The 23,614-nt window shown below is 34.2% G+C and overlaps 1 protein-coding gene across 2 annotated transcripts in view; it reads left to right on the top strand.

Annotated features, from left to right (window-relative positions):
* The window catches only part of LOC134241340 (thrombospondin type-1 domain-containing protein 4-like), a 34,424-nt gene extending 11,850 nt beyond the window's left edge, over nt 1–22,574 (top strand). Inside the window, exons 1-11 of one of the 2 annotated variants that reach the window (XM_062723409.1) lie at nt 1,204–1,547; nt 6,776–6,980; nt 12,487–12,659; nt 12,975–13,578; nt 15,293–15,422; nt 19,376–19,577; nt 19,876–20,046; nt 20,339–20,509; nt 20,687–20,872; nt 21,114–21,267; nt 21,797–22,574. In XM_062723409.1, coding sequence (XP_062579393.1) covers nt 1,506–1,547; nt 6,776–6,980; nt 12,487–12,659; nt 12,975–13,578; nt 15,293–15,422; nt 19,376–19,577; nt 19,876–20,046; nt 20,339–20,509; nt 20,687–20,872; nt 21,114–21,267; nt 21,797–21,933 — 2,175 coding nt within the window. In that variant the 5' untranslated portion in view covers nt 1,204–1,505 and the 3' untranslated portion in view covers nt 21,934–22,574. Of the gene's footprint in view, nt 1–1,203; nt 1,548–6,775; nt 6,981–12,486; nt 12,660–12,974; nt 13,579–15,292; nt 15,423–19,375; nt 19,578–19,875; nt 20,047–20,338; nt 20,510–20,686; nt 20,873–21,113; nt 21,268–21,796 lie in introns of those variants that run through there. The other variant, XM_062723408.1, reaches the window with a different exon arrangement.
* The last annotated feature ends 1,040 nt before the right edge of the window (nt 22,575–23,614 follow it).

Below are 23,614 nucleotides of genomic sequence, written 5' to 3'. Positions count from 1 at the left end.
GTGTGTATCGCAATGTGGAACTCTTTTCCAGACAGGACGACCTTCTAAAACAATAACAACAAGAAAATGAATAATGTATTGGTTTTTTTTTTTTTCATTGATATACTTTTTTTTTTACAATTAATTCAACGGTATTTCTATCGTTGACCCGCATTGCATAAATCGGCACTGCATGATTCTAGGTCATATCCTTTCCCACAAAAGAAAATTTTACACTGGGGTAGCAACGCCATACATTTTTAAAGAAAAGGTTGAGAAAAGAGACTGTTTGATATTTGTAAAGTTATATGTAATAACAAAGAACGAAAAGTATTAAACGCTTCGCGATCGTTTTACATGCGAAACCATCACCGGCTGACGTGACGTTAAATGACGAAGCGATGCTGCTCCGGGTCGATAGACATATGCATGTTTATCATTTCACCGAAACTTTAAGTATTATCATAGGAAATAGAAATTTCGCATAATTGTTTAATTCATTCTTTTTAAAATGTTGATGAATTTTCATGAAATTATCTCCGTCCTTTATGGAGTAAATGTAATTGTCTCAATAATTTCCAAACAGCCTTCGTATTTTTTCATTTTAAGCATGTCTACAGTCATTTAAATGCTCTATGTCCTTAATGTGGCATCAATTAAAATGTACTTTTAAACATGCAGTCATTTGATCTTCAACATTTTGTTAAACTGTAAACGGGATTAAAACCAACAAATACATGAAGATGGTGTCATTTTACAGGATAATTATTCAGAAATTTTGTTGTTCGCAGGCTTGTTTTCAGGTTTATTACATTTTCTTCTTTCTTATTTTGGCCGTACTATGTAAAGCTGGGGCTAAGATAAATGGATTGGGAGTGTATTGACCTGGCATCTTTAGTCCCAGTAACAACAAAGAGATACTCATCTCAGACAACTCCGAACATGTAATGTTATAGCCTAAATGTCTTTTCTGAGCACACCTTCACTAGTCGAGCCATGGTACTGACAAAACTTAAATGCAGGGCACAACATTAAAATTCCCCCGATCGAAGAGGGGGGAAGAAAAAAAATCCAGAAAATAACGTGCACAATCACAATGCAATTGCCTTTATTTTTTATCAATGCTCTACCTGTGTTGAAAAAGTAAAGAAGGCTAGCTCTTTAAGAAATTGTTGTTATCAACATTTGGCCAACCTCTCTCACATATAAGGTTTGTCAATACTTGTTAAAGCCACAGTGGTATTTTGGCAGTTGTGCAGGAGTGTTGGAAGATTTTTTATTTTATATTTCATTCTGACTTTTTTCCAGTTCTACCATTCATTGTGACAGTTGGGGAAATGCTTTAGCTTTCTTGTAATTGTTTTTTTTTTTCAAAAAATATTTTATTTTTTTTGTTTTACTTTCCACCAAAATTGTTCTGGTATGAAGACAGTCATTTGATAATGGTGGGTTGTAGAGGAGACAGCTACATGTAGGGTTCTAGCAGATTTCCAGCAAATCTTTTTTTTTTTCCTTTGTGCAGAAGAATGGATTTTACGTGTTATCTAACAATTCTTTTCATTTTGATGGTAAGTTTAATTTGTAACATTAATATTGTTTCATATTTTAACTTCATTAAAATTTTATGCAGGGATTATTTTTTATGTTGATGTTCTGAAGCTTTCTTCATTTAAAGGAATTTATGAATCATATATATAAATTATAATGAAATATAGTTTTTAAGGAGAATTAGGGTGACAAATTATTCACATCAGCATGTTATAAGCAGAGAAATATTTTTTACATAAAAAGTGCATGACTATGCCATGTTTCATTTGTTTTTAGGGTAATTACAAAGCACTTCTTATGATAAATGGTATCACTTGACCCCAAACTCATAAAATTTGTCCTTTTTCTTCTTTGAGATATTTTTTGTGTATGCTAGCTATCATTGCAGTAATCTTTCATTTCCCAGGTTGTACCAACTTCGTGCCTACACATTTAAAGAAAATGCTGCTTCAACATTCTTTGGTTTTCAGTTTTATAAATTTGATGGAAATGAGTTTTTTTCAAAAGTTTATTTCAACCTAATTTCTTAATGAAAAGTTTATTTCAACCTAATTTCTTAATGAAACAATTTACTTATAAAAAGAGATTATTCAAATACATAGAAAGATGACTAGTTTTGTTGCAGTATGGTACATGTATATTAAAAATATTATTAATTTATTAAATTGCAGCAGTTGAGTCACAGAGTTGTGCAATGAATAAAATGTGAATTTGAAAGAAAAAAGTAAGGTTATGACATGATAAATTGATTCTAATGGCATATATTTATTAAATATAAAAAACATAATGATAAGGCTTGTACAGACACATTCCTTGATACATTAATGTTTATTCAAAAAAGAGTATTCTTCATTGATTTTATTTTTAATGCTTAGCTAAATGTGTGCTTGCATTGTCATCAATGATTATCTTAATTAGCGCACCTTAGTCTGTTTGTCTGTAAATTCTCACCTGATTAAAGCATTCAATCAGGATTCAGCCCCCTCCCTTCAATATTACCCCCTCTCTCCCTACAATAAACCCCATCTAAAGATAGCAAACTGTCATCTTTTGAACCAATTAACAGTTTGTGGTTTGTAGTCATGTAATTTTAGTGCTTTTAACTGTCTCTAGCCCTTAAGAGGATCAATTTAACTCGGCTTTTGTTCTCGTCGTGTCAGGGAGGTTATCTCAGATTTTCATCTCTCTCTCTTGTTGATTTCACTTTATTCAATATTCTGTGTTGTTAAAAGACCACACAGGTAAAAAATGATAACTAAGCAATATCATATCACTAGGCACAAAAAAAAGAAAAAAATAATATTCAAATTTGAAATTTTTTAAATAGATCTTTATGAAAGTCTTTTTTTTAAGTATTTTTTAACATAGGCACCTTTTGCAAAATGAAGAAAAAAAATTTTTGAAAGCAAAAAAAAGGGGGAGGCCTGAAGTCCTACAGTAGTTATGAGAATCGATGCACTTAAGTCCTCATCATTGACTTTAATGCACCATTACCCCTCGACCAAAGTTTGACTTCTTCACTTAATCCCAAAACTTTGTGGACAAATCCAGCTTTAACAGAGTAACTTGTAATTATATTTTTTAAAGGAATAATGAAGGATCCCTAAAATTATATGGCTCTCTAAATCAGGTCTTTTTTTTTTGTCTGTTTTTGGAGATTCTAAGGGGCCTATAGTCATCAATTATCTCATTTTTAAGGGGCACATGTATCAAAAGATGTAATTATGGAAGAAGAAAAAAGTTTTTTCATTAAAGAAAATGGGGTTTAAAGAGGAAGTTTCTCTCTCTCTCTCTCTCTCTCCCCTAAAGAGCAAATTAACATATATTTTAACATCTTCAAGTGATTTTGTTTTTAAAACAAGATTGTAAATTGTACAGAAATGTAATTTTTAACTTGCATCCCAACCTAGATTAGGTTTTTAAATCTGATATCGGAACATTAATTGACTTTGCGTTTTCACACAAATGCCTGCCCTTACTAATTTTCATATTTATAGTGTTTTGTAAGCCTCTGTTTTTCAAAAGATTAGTGTCACAAGGAAAGACCAAAAGGGTTTGCCTCCAAGAGAAAACATTTATTGGGGTATCTACGTTTCTAAATGTAAGGAATCCGGGGTGACATTTTAATGCCGCCCTTCTGCTATAAAGGACGACCGCTGATTTCTCTAATGGCGTTCGGAATTGGAAGAAAATGGACATTATACGAATTTGTCATTCAATATATTCTCTTCTCCCACTGTCATTAAAAAGCGTTTTTAATGTGTACACAAAGTTTATCCAGTATAAATATCCACTGTCAGGAGAAGTTATTTTGAAAAGAGGGAGTGTCCCGAAATTAAAGAGAAATTTGTTTGACTGTGAGAGTCTAAAACAGCATTATAACCTCTTAAGAGGGGGAAAAACGGATCTCGGTATAAATGTTAGGTCTCCCTTTCTCTGAGACAAGACTAATAGGTCAAACAGGTGCCCTCTTTAAATAGTCTGGTGAGGTCTGGTCTTCTCTGTATTTAGGGTTGGGTCATTTAAGGTCATCAGAAATTTTCTTTTCTTTGATTTAAGTTTTAAGAGATTTTTACAAGTAAGAGGGGGGAAAATACAATTTATAGGAAAACTGAAGACATTATCTTTGTAAATCTGACAGACTGTACTCTATTAGATTCACAAACTGATATGGAAGTACATGTAGTACAGTGGAGTCTCAATATGAAAATTCGGATATTTCAGTAATCTGGACACCTCATAAATCTGGACAACTTGCTCAAGGCTCAATTAAGAGTTCTGAGTAATGAAGATTAATTGTACAGATTTTTTTTTTATTTTGGCAAAGATTGTAAAGAAATATAATTTTGGATTCAAACTTATATGTATATCAATGGTATTTGAGATGTTGATGCTTGATATAGCAAAGCTCAACATAATACAATACATTGAAGCTTATTGTACAGTATCTTATTATTAGAATATATGAGTAAGAAAATTTTTTTTATGTAAAAAAGGTGACAATATATCCCAGCTGATGCAGTAAGTACATCAAATCGAAGCCATGTCTAGTCTCAACTGACTCAGTAAGAATAAGGCATTACAATGTCACATCTGCGAATCTATAAATCACAAAATAGATTCCTTATGTCTTTCTAATGCAGGTTTTAATGAGGTAACACAATGAGATGCAGATCCTTTGAAGTAATGCTAAATGCATGCGATATACTACCCAGTAGGTGCACAAAAATCCGCCACTGTTCTGATTTTTGCAGCTCCATAATTTTGAAGGCTTATTTGATTTACAATGGAGATGAAATCTTTACCAAATTAACACCTATTATTTTGGCAGTTGGGTGGCACTAGCTGTTATATATCAGCATGCCATTTTCTTAAGCTTTCAGGTTGATCATTCGAAGGGGAGGGGAAGAAGCAGAAATAGCACTTTGAAAAGAATTCCCATTATGCAATTCAATCCTATTTGCACAGGTGCAATAGATTGCAGGTTTATATGCAAGGAAATGTGCATTCATTGAATTTAATTTGCACAGTCAAGTTTGTATTCATTTTAAACCGGTATTTGAGAAGGCTGTTAATAGTTTCAGAGATACGTAGATTAGATCATTGGAGAGGCTTTCTAGTTAAATAGATTTTACTTTAAGATTTACTTTAAGATTGTGATTTGATTTCAGAAATAAGAAAGGAATGTTAACTGCTGTAAAATAAACAAAATCCTAAGCGATATATCTTTTCTTCATTTATTGACTGCAATCAGTATTTCTAATTAATGCATTAAAATTAATTCCTTGATCAGAAAACTTTTGAAATATTCTGTAAATTATTTCTCTTTTAATATGAATTAAGTGTTAAATTTGACTTCCATGAAGTTGAGAACAATTTGAAATAAGCATATACCCAATAGCTGCAGACTCATATTTCAATTTTTAAAGTATGTAAAGACAAACCAGAACCAGTTCTATCAAAAGCATGCAATACTTATTATGCTAGTCAAGAATAAGATTGATCACCAAATTAACTTTACATTCCAAGGAAATTCTTGGTATTTCCATGTAATATGACCTGAGCATTTGCCATATACATGAAGGATTTGAAAATATACAAATTTAAAATAGATTAGGAATATTAATGATACATCAGTCCTGAGGTGGATATGTATGTAACTAGTTATACCAGAAATGGTCATAAATGTTGGCTATATAGGTTAGGATGCATTTTCTATTTACCACACACTAAAATAAGTTTCCAATTCATTGTATATTTCTCAATATACAATCACCCCCCACCCCCAGCTTGAAAATTATTCTTTGTGCAATTTCTATAATTGATCGGTAATGTGTACAGGTGATAGGAGAGACAGGTATTAATTTTAGCCGTACTAAATTGGCCCTGTCAGACCTGGGATAGAATCTAATGAGGGATGATGAGCGTAATTTGTTGGGGGGGTACCACGACTCCCTCCCTCAAATTCCCACATTGTTATTTGATCATTTAGAATGTCATCTTTTGTATTGTATTTTCACAGGTCTTGATCTTGAACTGCATGGAACTAATAATTTAAAATCGGGGGCTGCAAAGCAGGTTTTCAAAAAAGAACAAGACGTCTGTGAAAATCACAGAGAGTTCGGGTTTTTGGAATTCTGTGTTTAGTAAAGTTTGCTGTGATAATAGCCGATTAAAATATCTGTTTCATTTCAGTTCTACAAATATTGTCGGGTTTCTGTCTATTTTAAACCATTGTTGTTGAATGCTGAAGGAAATGTCAAACAGTGGAATTCCTCAATAAAACTTAAGTTTATCTTCATTTCTCCCATGCAGACTTTAATTTGTATTGAATGACTTTATTTATATAATCTGTAATCACACAGATTCTTTGTAAAATGAAACAGCTCAAAGTTAAAATTTGAACAAGATTTTAATTTCAAAAGTAAACTGTCTTCCTCTTTATATCCTTGAATGAATAACTGCTATATGAAAACCTATGTGAAAACAATTAGTTTGAAGACAATGTAACTGGTACATGTATACATTAAATTACTAAAACACCTTTAACGTATGCCAAAAAAAAAATTTACATACCTAATACTAATAAGGATGAAACATATATCAAGTGCTGCAATATTACTGGGATATATTAAAATAATTTAGCCTTATTGCTAATCTTAAATGTTTTCTGCAACTATGTTCTCTTGTAATTGAAAGACTGTCAAGAAGTTCAATCCTAATTTTTTTTTTACATTTCGTATTCCAGAAAGTTGGTTGTGATGGAATTGTGGGATCCGGTGCAGTGGTGGACCGGTGTGGTGTCTGTAATGGGAACAACCGGGATTGTCAGACCATCTCCGGGATCTACACCAGGGCCTCACTCCCGTATGGTTACAACCTCATCACCCGAATCCCAGAGGGGGCGTGTAACATCAACATCACAGAGCTGGGAACCAGCAGGAATTACTTAGGTAAGGGATCACAGAGCTGGGAACCAGCAGGAACTACTTAGGTAAGGGATCACAGAGCAGGGAACCAGCAGGAACTACTTAGGTAAGGGATTACAGAGCAGGGAACCAGCAGGAACTACTTAGGTAAGGGATCACAGAGCAGGGAACCAGCAGGAACTACTTAGGTAAGGGATCACAGAGCAGGGAACCAGCAGGAACTACTTAAATAAGGGAGTAAGAGCTGGGAACCAGCAGGAACTACTTAAGTAAGGGATCACAGAGCAGGGAACCAGCAGGAACTACTTAGGTAAGGGAGTAAAAGCGGGGAACCAGCAGGAACTACTTAGGTAAGGGATCACAGAGCTGGGAACCAACAGGAACTACTTAGGTAAGGGATCATAGAGCTGGGAACCAGTAGGAACTACTTAGGTAAGGGATCACAGAGCTGGGAACCAGCAGGAACTACTTAGGTAAGGGAGTAGGATCACAGACACTACTTAGGTCATGGAAGGAGAATTTATTGGAACAAGCAGGAACTACTTTAATAAGGGAGTAGGAGGTCTGTAATATCAACATCACAGAGCTGGGAACCAGCAGGAACTATGTAGGTAAGGGGGAGGAGGAGGAGGAGAGGGTTTTAGAGACTCAGCATATCAACTTACTTAAAGGGGTACTAATGGGAGGAAAGTACTTACTCAAGGGGGCACCCATGGACGTAGAGTTAATTGGAACTATAGTGGGAACTACGTAGGTATCAACCAAGATTCGAGTAGAAAGAGTGTTCCTATATCACATGTAAGAAACAACAGGAATAAGTTAATATGGAGTAGGAATGATACTGTAATATAACAGTTAAGAAACAGCAGAAACTTTGATCAGGAAGTAAAAGGCATATAATGTCAGAGAGCTGAAATGTAGGAAATAGAAGGGAATCATCTATGTATCAGAATCATCAAAAGTACAATGTCTTCTAAGAATTTTTTTCCCAAAGAAAGTTTTATGCCTGAAGAGCTACTTTCCATTATTAAAAAAGTGTGACTTAAAGCCAAAAAGAGGATGTCATGATGACTTGCATATATCCATCAAAATTAAAAAAAATTTATTGGGAATGTTAGAAGTTTGATGTACAATAATTCACACATTTTGATCAGCAACAAAACTATAAAAGGCAGCATAAAATGGCTCAGGGGCAAAAATTGTAGCAAAAGCATTAAAAAGAAGTAAACAAGGTTCATTCAACTTAGACACGATACTGCAATGATTGACATGAGCCAACATAACCCTTCACATCATTGGGTCATTGTTGTCAAGTTTGGGCAGACATTTGACGAAGACTTTTTTCCTTTGTAGTGCTGGACAAAAATGTCGGATTCACACATTGATTGCTTATCAAGTTAATTTGTTTCTTTCTTCGCACACCTGTTCTTTGATGGTTATATTAGTATTTTTTGTTATGTGCATTGCAAAATTATAGGTCACTTGATGAGTACAGAAAGATGCCCAAGATTATGCAAGTTAGAGAAACAATCTCTTGGGTGCAATAAAAATGTGTAGGGAATTGCACCATAATTCACTTAGCTTAAAAGCGTACCTGCACATTTATTATCAATTTTGAAAATCTATATCTCTCATTGGAAAAGAGGGATTTTCATATGAATTGTCAAATCTGTCAAATTTTCTTTTATCATTTGATTGCCCACTGTTTGCTGTCATTTTCAAATTTGGGATATAAGGGATGGGCCTCTTTAAAAGCATTAACATGTAATTTGGGGGACTCTCTGTTTATGAGACTACTTGCATCAAAAGGCTATCTAGAGTTGTGCAAACTAAGTAATCTGCCTAAAAACCTTTTTATTTATGTTTTGTAAACCAAAAGCTTTTAAGACTTGAAAAGCGGAGCTATCTCTTTTTAGATGTCTAGGGAAGACAGCAAATCATCGTGGTGTGAAAGGGTGACAGGTCAGCATTAGATTAAAAGAAGAATTTTCAGGCCATTGGCATAGAACAAAAAAAATTAAAATGTGAGGTGTTTTTTTGGTATAATACGATTCTCCTTATATCTTTAGCAGGGTATAAAGGTAAAAAAGTTTAATGGTCTAAACTGAAACTTGTCACTTTCCATTGTAGAAATTAGATGGGACAATTATCCACCTGCATGAGTGCATGCTGCATAAACAGGTGTAAATAACAAATTATTGTTAGCTGCACTCTGTACCCTTAAAGAATTTTATTGGTTGCACTCTCAGTTTGGGTGCAAGTTATACATCACATAGTATAATGAACTCTGCATATACCTTAAATTGTGCTTTCAGTATATAGATAAGAATTATTACGTAAATTCACTACAGCTAGGATATCGTATATAGTAATTAAAATGAAGAAGAATTCTACATGTAATTGAAAATTTAATTTTGAGATATTGGTGTTGGATTGGGAAAAAAATATTTCCTGCTTTTTATTTTTTCACTATATATTGTTTCATAAAAATTATACAATTAAAGCAATGAAATTTTGTTATTATGTAAGAAAAACAAATACAGGAAGTTAGTACGTAGGAGGGGAAGCTATCACTCAGAATTGAGTGTATTATTTTAGGAATAGTTATGATTGTTAAAATGAGCACCTTGACCTCTCAAAGAGATTTCCTTCACTGGTACTTGTAATATTATACCTGAGTCAGCAAGTCACATTATATATGTTAGCAAGGCCCATAAATTAGAATTCTGACATACTTGTATCTTTTTGTGACACCCTCCCCCACCCCACCTCTCCTTCAACCCCCTCAAAAAAAATCCAACTTGCAGTGAAAGATTTTCTGTATGAAATATATTTGCTTATACATGCAATGTTTATTCCCCAAGTCAGGAAAGCAAACTCAATATTGATGTTGAGAAAGGCTTTGATATTTGTCTATTCTGTATATTAGTGTTCACAATTTTAAGTTTATTTATTAATTTTCCTGGTTGCAATTGCACAATAAGTGACGACTTTTTATTTTAGGTACAAATGTTTTTAAATTTGAAAATTGAAATTTTTTTTAAAAATTTTATTTATTTAAAACTTTTTTACATTATATATGTTATATATAGCATTTTATTAAGGTATATCACGATTTTTTGTTGCACGTGATACGGAGACCTAAATACTGGTATTTAGGTACATATTATAAAGTCCAGAAATTATTCATTTATTTGTTCAATCTTTCAAATTACAATTACAGCAAGTCTAAAAAATGATGTAAAAGGTGAAAAGAAGGGCATCTTACCATCCAAACATAAATAATTTTAAGTACATACGAGGGGTTATCAAAAAGTTCGTGGACTGACGCAATAAAATTAAAACCGCTTTAGGTAGAGTAATGAATTTTAAAATATTTAATAAGCATCATCTTTTCTATCTATAGAAAAAACCACAAATCATAGATTTTATTTTTAGAAAAATTAATAATGTTTTTGTAAGCAATGGTTTGCAGTGAAAGATTTTCTGTATGAAATATATTTATTTCAGGTTTGTGATACATGCAAAATTTGCAATCTTTATTCCTATAAAATGTTATCGTACATTTTGTAGTCAGGAAAGACAAACTCAATTTCATTTTTGATGTTTTATACCTAGAAAATGTTAAATCTGGCTACAGGGAAATAAAATACATCCAGAGGACTTGTTTTTATGCCATTTGAGAGAAAAGGAATGAACAGTTTATGTCGATTTGTAATGTTAAATTATGTCAAAAAATGGCATATATTATAAAAGCAAACTGTTTGGCACAATTTCTCTCCCAAATTATTATCATATGATTTCACATTGTAGGTGCATACAAACAAGACGGGTTGCCTTACAATATAAATGTATGAGGTACCCTTTTAATTTTAATGTCGTTTTAATTTTATCATAATTTGGCAAGTAATGAACGTATGAAGTTAAAAATTTCAACATTTCTTTATTTTTTGTTGTTTTATGTTCCTTGCAATTTTTGAAAGCATTGTATTATTTTTCGCCTCAGACGAATTTTTGATAACCCCTCGTAATGATCAAAAAAGTGAAATTTTGTTTTTCTAGCATATTTTAAGAAAAAATAATGATTTTTCTTTTAAAAACATTGTAAAAATTGCTTGTAAAAATATCATGATATTATCGAGATATTCTGGGATAAAATAGTGATATATCGTGATATGAAAAATTTGGTGATACCCATCCCTAATATATAGTTCTCAGCAGGACTTGTAGTCCTATTAATTTACCGCTCCCTTTTGATACATAAGTCACCCCGTCTGACTTCATTTTGGCTCCTACAACCCTGATAAAACAAGGCCCTTCGCAAACAAATTTATTACACAAGTTCGACAGTTGGCGGCCTCAAATCACATTAAGATTGTGTCAAAATTCCACAAGACAACATTTGGTGTTGGCCGTGAAATGGTCCAGTCCTTTAAATAGGTAGGTTCCCCAGGGTGAGTGCTTAGTTCTGGCCTACGACTCTCGGGTTCATTACTGCGTCGTGTTAATAAATATGACAGACTTGTTACAGCTTTAAAAAGTCTACACAGTAAAGGCCATCAAAAGATTATCAATGAATTTACACTTTGTCCAAGTTTTTCCTTAAAAAAAAAACACTGGATTGTAACCCTTTTTAATTTCAATTTATCATTGCTGATAAAGGTGCATTATAATTTGGTTTTATACTTGTACATGTTTTAAGTGAACATTCTCTTCTATGGCAAGGGTAGCTTGTTTCTCTGTTGTGACCTGTTCATATTTATTTCTTTATTTCCTTATCTTGGCAAGAATTGCATTCAACAGATCATGATCAAAAGCACTGATTGGGTAATGTTGATCCTTGGTCAATCAATCATTTCATTTGTTTGAAATCATTTATCTTCACTTAAAGACAGATTCATGTAGAGAATTATATTTTGATTTCTTTCCCACCAATATTGAATGAAAGGTTTTAGCACCAATGATATGACTTACAGGTAAGTGATTTTGGTCAGGCACTGTTTTACCTGTGTTCTGTTTAAGTAATTGTTTCAAGATAAGCCAGTGATTGAATGAGTTGCTCTGCAAATTACTGGTCTAATAAAGTTTGTACAGAAGTGCTTTTTACCATTTTTCTACTTTCAATTTTAGTTCCTTCAAATATCCATCAGGTTTTTGGCTATATTGGCTATGTACATGTACACTGTGGCTCAATTGGTAATTCACTTAGAGCAGTTTAGAGTTCAGGGGTTCTGGGGTTGAATCCAAGTTTAGTTTTTCACATCTTCTCTCTCTTCCTGTTACATATATTGCTATATAGTCATAGAAGCGAGTGGACTAAGAATCGCCAGGGAATGGCTTTGGCCGGTTTCACCTGGAGGGTGGTGGTGGTGAAGGTGGGTGGGTGGGGGAAGTGGGGGGGGGGGGGGGGTTAGGACATAGGGATCGAGGGAGGAATATAATGATATAATGGTCGGGCAGGTTCATTTGCCCAATTTTTAGAGTTATTTTTTTTTTTTAAAGGAATTTAATATTAACTTCTTTTTTACAGCATTGAGACTTCAGAATGGAAGTTACATCACAAATGGTCGTCGGCGCCTGAGCAGAGTGGGGGAGTATGAGGCGGCGGGGACGACCTTCACCTACAGAAAAAGAGAGGGGGTGGGGTGTCCAGGGGAGTGTGTCAGGGCCAAGGGTCCAGTGAATCAAACCATTGATGTACAGGTATGTTAGGATTTGAGTTTGCCTAATTTGTGCATATATATTTCATATCATAACAAATAGTTGATTAACCCAGAGTGAATAAAATTTATCTTGCCAATGGATTTATTTTGTTAAACTGGCTAACATTTAGAAAGGAAAAAATATGCTGAGGCTGTGACATAAAGAATAAAAAATCTGCAAAATATCTACCCGTGGTTAAAAGTTTTCTAAATGTTAAAAATTAAATGTTTCAACCAAAAAGGCTGGTGTACAAAAGGTTTGATTGTTATTTATCACAGTTGCTAATTTTTAATGAGACATATCTCATGGTTTCAGTTGCTGTACTACAGAAATAGTCCCGGTATTCTGTACCAGTTCACAGTTCCTAAACACATGACAAAGGCAGCAATGGCAGCCATCATTCCAAGACTGAAGACAGGGCACCAGTTTAACCAGGCTGTAGATCAACCGGTGGCAGATAGCAGCGGGCAACCAGTTTATCAGACAGGGTACGAAAACATCCCCACGGGCAGTGGGGGTTATCCTCTGCCCAAGAGCTATAGACCCAGGATCATTCCAAAAATGAGGACCTCCGTGCAGTCTCCTCCCCGATACATTCCTTACGAAGACGTGAAGCCCGAACTTCAGAGTTTGACCTTAGGTCAAGGCAGAAATCTGAGCGAGTCACAGTACCATCTTTATTCCTCTTACTATGGACCATATCGTTCAAACCAGGCTGTGTCTGGAGATTATGGCAGAAGGTACGCGACAAGTCCAATAGGAGAGGCTCGGGAGAATGCAATCAGTCTGGGGAATTCCGTACAATATAATAACATGTTGGACAATAAACCTCGTCTTTCTGCCAATAATATTCCTGATCCTACGCTTTATGAATGGAGGATTGTGGGATTTACGGAATGTTCCCTAACCTGTGGGAGAGGTAAGGCAAGCAATGCTGATTTAGATATATTCATTGGCTGACAAGTTTTTTTTACAGTTTTATAGAAATGGGGCATAATGAGAAGATGGCCCTCTGCAACAAAAAATTAATGCTTACTGGTCCAATAATCTGAGGTCGAGGGCTAAGTTTGTCATACATTGAAATCCTGTTCAAGCTTCATAGAGTTAACCTATTATAATGATAGTCGCAGACATTTTAATTTTCACATTCCTAAGACTTATCTCCCAATGTCTATTTCTCTACATGTATATCCCATATTACTTACATTAAAATTATTTTCAATTTTCACTCAATACAATTTTGATCCATTCCTGTATTGCAATAGTAAGAGGCAACATAAAAAAAACAAAATGAACATATTCATACAGATTTCATTTGTATGAAAGGCATTGCCATATCAAGTTGATAATGTTATAGATGCGAAATCACTTCTGTATTAAAATTTGAAAGTCATCAGGTGAGCTTCAAAGCTCATATGGGCCTCTTGTTTTCAAAGAATTAAGTTATTACTATGAATCAACAGTTTGTAGTTTGCAAATTCATTCATGTTAAACATATCATCATGGAATTTATTTATATTTTTATCTCTATATATTTTTTTTCCTGTATGACGTAAATCTTTCTAATAAAATTGACAACATCCTGGATTTGCAATGAACGAGGATATAAATCCTGTAAAGCAGCAACATTAAAATTTAACTTTTATCAATGGCTTTATCTGAAAATAAGCAGTGGTTATCTAAGGCATAAAAAATATATAGGTCATATTCAATATTCACATTGTGTCGATTTCAGCTTATCTGAAGAATACCATTTGACATTAATGAGAATTTTAATGTAACTGCATCCTTAATATTTGTTGTAGCAATGAATGGAGTTATTTGCCATAGATTTTTATCACAGATGCCATCAGATTTGTTGATCCCTTGGGGTTAAAGCTTAATGTTTTCTCATTATAGCAATAATCTTACATTGTTTTAATCATTTTATAGAGCTTTGACCAAAAATAAAATATAGATTTTTTAACTCTCATCATTATGGCAATATAATCTTACAGTGTTTTTTATAAAACTTTGACAAAAAACAAAATTAATGTATTTCACTGGCTTCCATTAAAGAAACATGATAAAGATTTTAGTGAGGCCTTTTTTTAAACAGAAATTTCAAAGAAATGCATCCTGAAAAAAGTGTCTGGATTTTTGAAAATCTTTTGAATTGAATAAGGGTACTGGGTTGTGTCCCCTTTTCCTTGGTAATCTTATCCCACATTCTGTAAATAAATCTCTCTGTAATAGTATTAAGTTTTTAGGGTGTAACATATGGTGTAAATATGATATATTATATCGCCTAACTTCTACTGATGTTGGAGGGAGATAATGGTGGATGGTTTTGAGTACAAAATTATTTTCGTCTCATATCTGTATGGGTTTATAGATTCTCATGCAGTCCGTTCATATAGATCAAAGTCAGTTTTTTTATGGAGAGGTCAAGGCTTGAGAATTAATTTAGCATCCATGCAAGACTCATAAATAAAGCATTTTTCCCCATTAGTGAATTTCTCTATTCTGTATGGTGGGAAGATGCAAAACTATTGTTATACTGCTATGCAAATGCTGCATCAGCTGGGGTACAGTTCACATTTGATAAATATCAAGTGATTTAATGTTTTATATTTTTTCCCCGTACTTTTTAGGGGTACAGCAGACTAAGGTGGTGTGTGTGAAGAAGGATAGAAACCTGATTGTGACTCATGATAACTGTGTACCCAGCGCTCGCCCCGCCATACAGACCATTGAATGTAACACCAGAATCTGTCCGCCTGGGTAATTATCATCATCAGATGAATGAATGAATTTTCATTCATTTTTATATTCTTTTTTTAATCCCCTCGTGCAATGTGCAAAAATTTATTTTTTCCCCCTAAAATTTGATGAAAATTATAGAGATATTTAAAGCTTTTTTTTGCAAACTGAGAGAGTTTATGAATGAATGATCGAGGTTTTCATTAATGAATGAATGAATTTTTTACTTTTTTTTTTGCCTCTAAATTCTGATACAACTTGTAGAGACATTTAAAACTTTTTCTTGAGATAAAGAGCTTCATGAATTTCACTGTAACATTTTAACACTTTCTGTCTTGGTAACAGGGTAAATTTGATGCACTGAGAATTTTTCAGTAGAAAATTACAAAAGTATTTTTATAGCACAAACCTAAAAATTTTAACACAAACCCATTGAAGCTCTTGTTTAGGTGTCTTCTTGAGGATATCGTATAGTAGTTAGCAGTAGGAGTGATGGGGAGTTAGATTGAAAGTGAAGGGAAGTAATGAGTTCTCTGTCAAATATTATCTAAGCATCATCCATCTTGTGTAAATGATACCATTCAGAGGGGGGTAAAAAACTTTGTTGAAATCATTAAAATTGTTAAAGTAACTTAAAGAGTTTATTTTTTATGTATTTTCTTCTAGTGTTTCTTCTAGTGTTTGATTTATATCTGGCAAGGATAATGAATTGAAAACTGTGAATCATTTTCCCTTAAAAATTGTTACTATATACTAAAAAAATGAAACTTGGTATATGAGTATCAAATTCATACACTGTATGTCTTTAGGAAATACGAGATCATTATTTATTAATAAGAAAATGAAGAATACATACATGTACCTATTCAGAAGAAAAGTAGTAAAGCCAAAGGTACAATCCATAATGATTTAAGATTGAAATACATGTGGAGGGAAGGGTGAAATCATGATATGCCATTATGGTCAGGCTCTTGTTGAAGGATATGCTTTTAATTTTCAGTTTAGATTCCTTATTTCACATGTGTATTCCTTATGACAAGACTTAGCTACTTAGCTTTTTTAGTGTATCAACTTTTTTGACCTCATGACCTTGACCTTGGACTCTAACCTTGGTCATTTTGTCTTAATGGCTGGTGCTTTCATATTTTACATGTACTTGTTCTTTGTAACAAGAAATCCTTTTGGATTATGAACTTTTTTGAAACCTTTATAAATTTGCAGTTTAACCTACTTTTGAAAGACACAATTATAATCTAGACTCTGAGCTGAAGTACTGGGAAAATACATAAGAAAACACTTAATCTTGTTTATTAATTGTTAGCTCACCTGAGCCGAAGGCTCAAGTGCTTTTTCTGATATTTTACGTCGTCGTTGTCGTTGTAAACTTTTCACATTTTCATCTTCTTCTCAAGAACAAAATCAATTTCAACCAAACTTGCTACAAAGTGTCCTTGGGTGAACGGGATTCAAGTTTGTTCAAATAAAGGGCTTCGCCCTTTTCCAAGGGGAGATAATTATGAATTAGAGAAAAATTAATGGCATTTTAAAAAAATCTTCTTCTCAAAAACAACTGGGCCAGGAAAGATGAAACTCATGTGGAATCTTTAGTGTAGATTCAAGTTTGTTCAAATCATGACCCCTGGGGCTAGGGTGGGGCCAAAATGGCCGACCAAAGTTACACATAGGAATATATAGGAAAAATCTTTAAAAATCTTCTTCTCAAGAACCACTGGGCCAGGAAAGATGAAACTCACGTGGAATCATCCTCATGTAGTGTAGATTCAAGTTTGTTCAAATCATGACCCCTGGGGCTACTGTGCGGCCAAAATGGCCGACCAAAGTTTTACATAGGAATATGTAGGAAAAATCTTTAAAAATCTTCTTCTCAAGAACCACTGAGCCAGGAAAGATGAAGCTCATGTGGAATCATTCTCAGATAGTGTAGATTCAAGTTTGTTCAAATCATGACCCCCGGGGGGTAGGGTGGTGCCAAAATGGCCGACCAAAGTTTTACATAGGAATATATAGGAAAAATCTTTAAAAATCTTCTTCTCAAGAACCACTGGGCCAGGAAAGATGAAACTCATGTGGAATCATCCTCAGGTAGTGTAGATTCAAATTTGTTCAAATCATGACCCCTGGGGCTAGGGTGGGGCCAAAATGGCCGACCAAAATTTTACATAGGGATATATAGGCAAACCTTTTAAAATCTTCCTTTCAAGTATTTCAAAGCCATGATTAGTGATATTTTTCTATTTAAATGGAATCATCCTCAGGTAGTGTAGATTCTAATTTGTACGAATCATGACCCCCTGGGGGTTAAAATTCAAGCCCCCCCCCCCCCCCCCCCCCCCCCCCAGTAAACTTTCATGTCTGATCTGATATGTGCTTTTTATCTAGCCGATGTGCTCAGGTGAGCGCTGTGGCCCCTGGGCCTCTTGTTTTATTAGTATTTAAAAGAGTTCTAAGTTTATTTAGGAAGAATTTCTGTAAAGGACAGAAGGGTATTTATAAACTGTTGATAAAAGAAGGTTTACGCTCTCATTTGGCTTTGTCTCCTAATAGTCAGATTTTTTTTTAAGACTTCTCTTTTGATGATAAAAAGATGAATCAGTTAAAAAAGAAGCACGATCCAAAATCAATATTTGGTTTTGGAGTCCAAATTACCGAATTAGGATTTAAAGTGACAGTCCTGAGAATTAAACACTAATAATTTGTTATTTGAGATTTTTTATCCATCCCTCTTGAGATGTTTTCACATTGCATTGACCAATCAAATCATTTACGACCCATAATGTGATCTTTTATCGCATATTTTAGCACAATTCTTTAACGTTCTTCAAGTGCAAATATGTCATACAATTTATGTCACTGTTATTTTCAAGATATTAGTAATATTACAGGGGGTGCTCTGCACTTCAGTATAAAGTATTTATTAGATGGAAAGAGCAAGAGCCACTTTGGGCCTTATTTGGCCCTGAGAATTTCTGAAAAATCAAAACCCCTCAGTTTAGGTTGCAAATACAGTTTTTATCACTTGGAGTGTTGTTGACCAAATGTTAATTGTGACGTTTTTTTAGTCAATGCATTATGACGTAAAAATGATTTTACTCATATCCTGTAAATTCCTTTGAAAATGACTTAAAATTGATGCATTTTTTCAATATTTCACATAGAGCACAACCCCTGATCCAAAATATACAAATACATAATGAAAGCTCTGTTTCTGAGGATCAAAAAACATGGTTTATTTTTTGGATCGTGGGCTGTGCTCATATTTTAATTCATTGCTGAAGGTAGTCAAATACGCATGTTTTCTGCAAATTTCAAGAACATTGCAATTTCTCAAACCTGTTTTCCAATATCTGGATTCTCAAAACGAAATTGTATTATAGAAAATGAAAGCACTAAGTGTCTACTTTATTTTGATATATGAAATGGGAAAGAGGGTGATAGTTAAATAATTGATATAAGTACAGGGCCATTTTATGCATAAGATGGCTCTTGACCTTTCAGACAAAAATAAATTTGATAAAACTATTAAAATGTTTGATTTTTTTTAATGCTTTTAAATGATATTATGCTGTTAACAGAACAATTTATCATTATTCCTGAAGTTTTTGTTGAAAGAAATATGAGGTTAATTTTTAAGAATTTTATTTTGGCTGAAAAATGTGTTGGTATACACATGTAGGTTAATTATGCATGCCAGAAAGGAAATTTTCTATACTGTGATGTATATGTAGTATAAGAAATTACTTCTTGTACATGCAGGCATATAGACAATATAGTATAATTTTGTTGAAATTCATAGAAAATTTAAATAGTTAAATTTCAGAAGTTAACCATTAAACTATTATTTCTCTGTAAGAAAAACTTCTGACATAAAAACTGCAGCTCCTATTGATTTAATTAAGAGTCCATCATTTCAGATGTAGATATATAGTTATTTTTCATGTTCTTTAATGTTTTAGATGGGACATAGGTAACTGGTCAGACTGCAGTGTGTCCTGTGGGAGGGGCATGCAGACCCGCCCCGTGGTGTGTGTACAGAGGATTTCCTCCTCCTCCAGGTTAGACGTACAGTCCAGCAAGTGCCCCTCCCCCCGACCAGAGTCCTCACGGTCCTGTATGAATAAACCATGTGCTGAATGGAAGATAGGGGAATGGCAAAAGGTAAAAAATGGTGAAACCATATTTCTTCTGTTTTTTCTCTCTCATTATTCAAGTAATAAAAAAGAGGGGGAGCAATTTAAGGAAATTTAAACTTGGAATGCCAAATTTTTATCTTTATTAAAGTAGAAATATTTTTTTCATTGTGAGAGTCAGTGTTGATGGGCAACCAAAATTTTACTTGTTAGTTAGAACATATATTAAATGAACAGAATACAAAAGTAAACATCTGGAAGATTGAAATACATGTACTATTAAGGGTTTCTGACAAAGAGTTCAGAGGTTTCTTTTAACATTCCAGTGTTCCAGTGTGTGTGGGAAGGGGGAGAGGAGACGTACAGTGGTCTGTCAGAGTGTGGAGGGACAGAATGTCACAGGTGACCGGTGTGAGATCAACAAGCCTCCGGACACCCAGACCTGTGATATGGGGTCATGTGCCCAGGGCTGGTTCCACAGCCAGTGGTCAAGGAAGGTCAGTTAACCCTCAAAACAGGCTTAAGATGTCCAACATCAGCACTTAGTGATGTCAATTACAATTGAAGTTGGGTTATACTAGTCAAAAAGAAATTGAGAATAATTGCAAGATATTTTCCATTGTAAATTCATGCAGAGATTGTGTGCAAAATTGCCTTTATGATATTTATTTAAGATCAGACCAAGTAATCAAAATGTACATTAATTATTTAATGAAGTCGGCTAATTTATTGTGTGAAATTGCTCTTACTTTGAATTTATGGCTAACAATTTCATACCTATATCTCCAGTGCTACCCATCCTGTGGGAGAGGCCACCGCAGTAGAACGGTTTACTGCTCTGCCCCCGACGGAGCCCAGATGTCAGAGGCCAAATGTCAGACAAGGAAACCCAAACAGAAAAGGCCCTGTCGCAACAAGAGACCTTGTGGAGGATACTGGTTCGCAGGGCCCTGGTCAGAGGTTTGTGAAATCTTATTTCTGGAAAGAAAAGCTAGAAGTCCAAGAAAGATAACTCCGGATGATGGAAAATATTGCTCAGACGCTAAAATTTAGGATTGATAAATTTTAAGATTTTGAAGAGCAGAAGAGTTGATTTTGTGAGACTTATATTCTTTACTATTTTTTTTTCTTTGGCAGTGTTCATCAACCTGTGGGTCTGGCAAGAAGGAGAGAAGTGTCATATGTGTGAAGAAGCTGGACAAAAAATTATTCACCATTGTGGGTAAAGAAAACTGTCGAGGGAGGGACAAACCCAAAACAGAGGCTCCTTGTGAGCAGTTACCTCCCTGTCAGCCATCTTGGTTCATGACCCCCTGGTCAAAGGTAACTGAGCTGTATTATACTGTAAAGAAACTTTTTACATAGTTACATGTACAGCCCTTTCATTGTGAATATTAGTTGATGCAGACTGGTTTTCACTTGGCAATTCATGAAAAAAATTGCTTTATATAATGATTTGTTTATAGTATCCTGTGTGATGTATATGTATTAATGAAATTGATGTCAAAAAATTATTTCCTTATAAAAGAAAAATTTCCCCATGCATTTACATTTGTTTTTGCAGTGCTCTGCTAGTTGTGGTACAGGCACCAAGACCCGCGAGATTCGCTGTATGGACCCAGACCTAGCGCCCAGTTCTACATGTCCCGCAAACAAAAAACCTAGTCAGCGTAATATCTGTAACACACAGCCATGTCCAGACGAAAGTATTCAGCAAGGTATAAAAATCAAACTAGATCATAAAGTATGTGATTTATAGCTATTTGTGTAAATGTGCTGATCAAGTTATTCATAAATATAGACCATCATCATCGCAGCTTAAGAGATACAGTAAAACCTTGTTAGAACTCAATTGGGGTCAAAGGAAAACTGAGTGGTACTAGAATACCGGTATTTAAAATAGTTTGGTTTAAATGTCTTAAGAAATTGTATGTGTAGTTGGAAATTCCAAATCACTTCGACATATATCCATGGCATTCAAGGTATTGAATTTTGAGTAAATTTGATAACTTAGTTCATGTAGTACTTATTATCCCTTAGCTACAGAGTTGGAGGGGGATATAGTAACTTGCTCATGTGTCGTTGTGGGTGAGTTAGACGTTGTAAAAGGGACATACCGTAAGTTGCGGGAGGATCGATGTTGAATGTTGCCTTGATTAACAGATATTCGAGGAGATGCTCCCCATTTGGGGTACATTTTCTAGTTAAACTTAGTTCTGGATATACTTTAATCCTTCCTTGTTTCAGATCCCAGCTGTAAGGATGGATACAAATTCTGTCAACTTGCTGGACCAGCCAGACTTTGTTCTTATCCGTTTTACCAAGAAAATTGCTGTTCCTCCTGTCAAGCATATCAACACAGAAAAACGAAAGAAAAACCATAAACTCTTCTAAATATAGTCTTAATTTTACTTGAAATACTTTAAAAGTATACTAAGTAGGGTAATAGGTCTGTGATCTTAAAGATCAAGAATCCCTTTGTTGGCTGTAGAGCTGCAGCTCATCAGAGATGACAAAACAATTGGTGCACAGACAAAGGGAGAGAACTGCTTTAAATTTACGAGGACTGGAAATCTCATGTACAAGATAGAATCTGTATGACTTAGGACTCTTTGAATAGTGACTCAGAGTAAGAAAAAATTGTACTGTTATGGGTACTCTAGAAAAATGGCAGAATTAGTGCTTGAAATCTGTGACTTTTTTGTTGTTTTTTATATTCCTATGTTTTTTTGTTTGCAAGTGTGGATGAAAGAGATGAAAAAAGTTGCATAGCATTACTTGGAATTGTTGATAATGCTGAGAGTTTTGTAATTTTACAAGTGAGTATGAGAGAATGTAATGATGTGTGAGAATTATTTATGTTTTGTATAATGTTTTTGAAGTATTATTATATACATTTATACTAATTATTGTTGCAGCAGCTTATATTTGTAAATCCACAATCAAGTATGGAGATTTTACATGGTTGTAATTTGCTATTCACCAAGACCAAAGCATTTTATCATAAATTTGATTTTAAACTTTATGTTTTCTTTGTTTTGCTTTTTCTCTGGGTATAGAATTCAAAGTTAAAAAGAAATGATCTCAATACCAGTATATTATATAAATATGTATATTTATACATATACTGTATACAGGGTTATTTTCGCACTGTTATTTTTGCCCTCAAACGCTTGCAAGCAAGTTTGCCCTGTTTTAAATTGGCCCAGTCACTGTTCTGTTTGGGAAATTAAACCATATTCTTTAAGTTGGCCCCACTTTATATCATTCACACACCGTGAGTAGGACAAAAGGGGTTAAAATAAATTGGCGGAGAATATTTCCATGTAGATAGTGTATGGGGTAGTGCCCAAATAATTTTGCTGATATCAAGAATACTACAGAAAGCAAAGTTACTTTGCTCTGTATGCTTGTGCCTTTCAAAAATAAAGTCTGAAGACCTTTTTAGGGTTGTCAAGGTAGTGTCAAACGGAAAACATCCCACCACCATTTGTAAACTGAAATTGCTCCATACTGACCTAAATTCCTGTTTCAATGCTCTCTCAAGCAAAGTTTGATCTACATATATGAGTCTCCAGTGCAGTCTCCAGTAAGCTTAGTTGATCTTTCTACAATGTACCTATCTAAGATGTTCATTTTTATTCTTTCAAAGATACCTGCGATATGAGTTGTAAGAGATTGTAACTTGGGGTAATCTTTGGACATTCTTCAGAAACTGCTTGACCTTTGAATAGTTGCGGGGCTGTTTGCTTATTGTCAGAAGTAGAGATCCAGAGAGATCTTGGTGTAGCTACCCCAAGAGATCCTGAGATCGTTGTGTAGAGATCCTGAGATGTGTGTAGAGATCCAAAGAGATCCAGAAATTATAGTGAAGAGATTCTGAGAGTTCCTGAAATAAAAGCTTAAGGACCCCATGAGACTGAAATAAATTTGTAGAGATATGGAGAAATTCTAAAATTATTGTGTAGAGATCCTGTGATCTTCATATGTAGAGATCCCAAGAGACCCTGAGATCATTGGTATAGAGATCCAAAGAGATCCTGAGATAATAGTATAAGGATCCCA

This window comes from Saccostrea cucullata, unplaced genomic scaffold, assembly GCF_032062105.1.
Source record: "Saccostrea cucullata isolate Sc308-1 unplaced genomic scaffold, CSIRO_AGI_Scuc_v1 ctg206, whole genome shotgun sequence".
NCBI lineage: Eukaryota > Metazoa > Mollusca > Bivalvia > Ostreida > Ostreidae > Saccostrea > Saccostrea cuccullata.
This window is presented reverse-complemented; position numbering and strand designations above follow the sequence as displayed.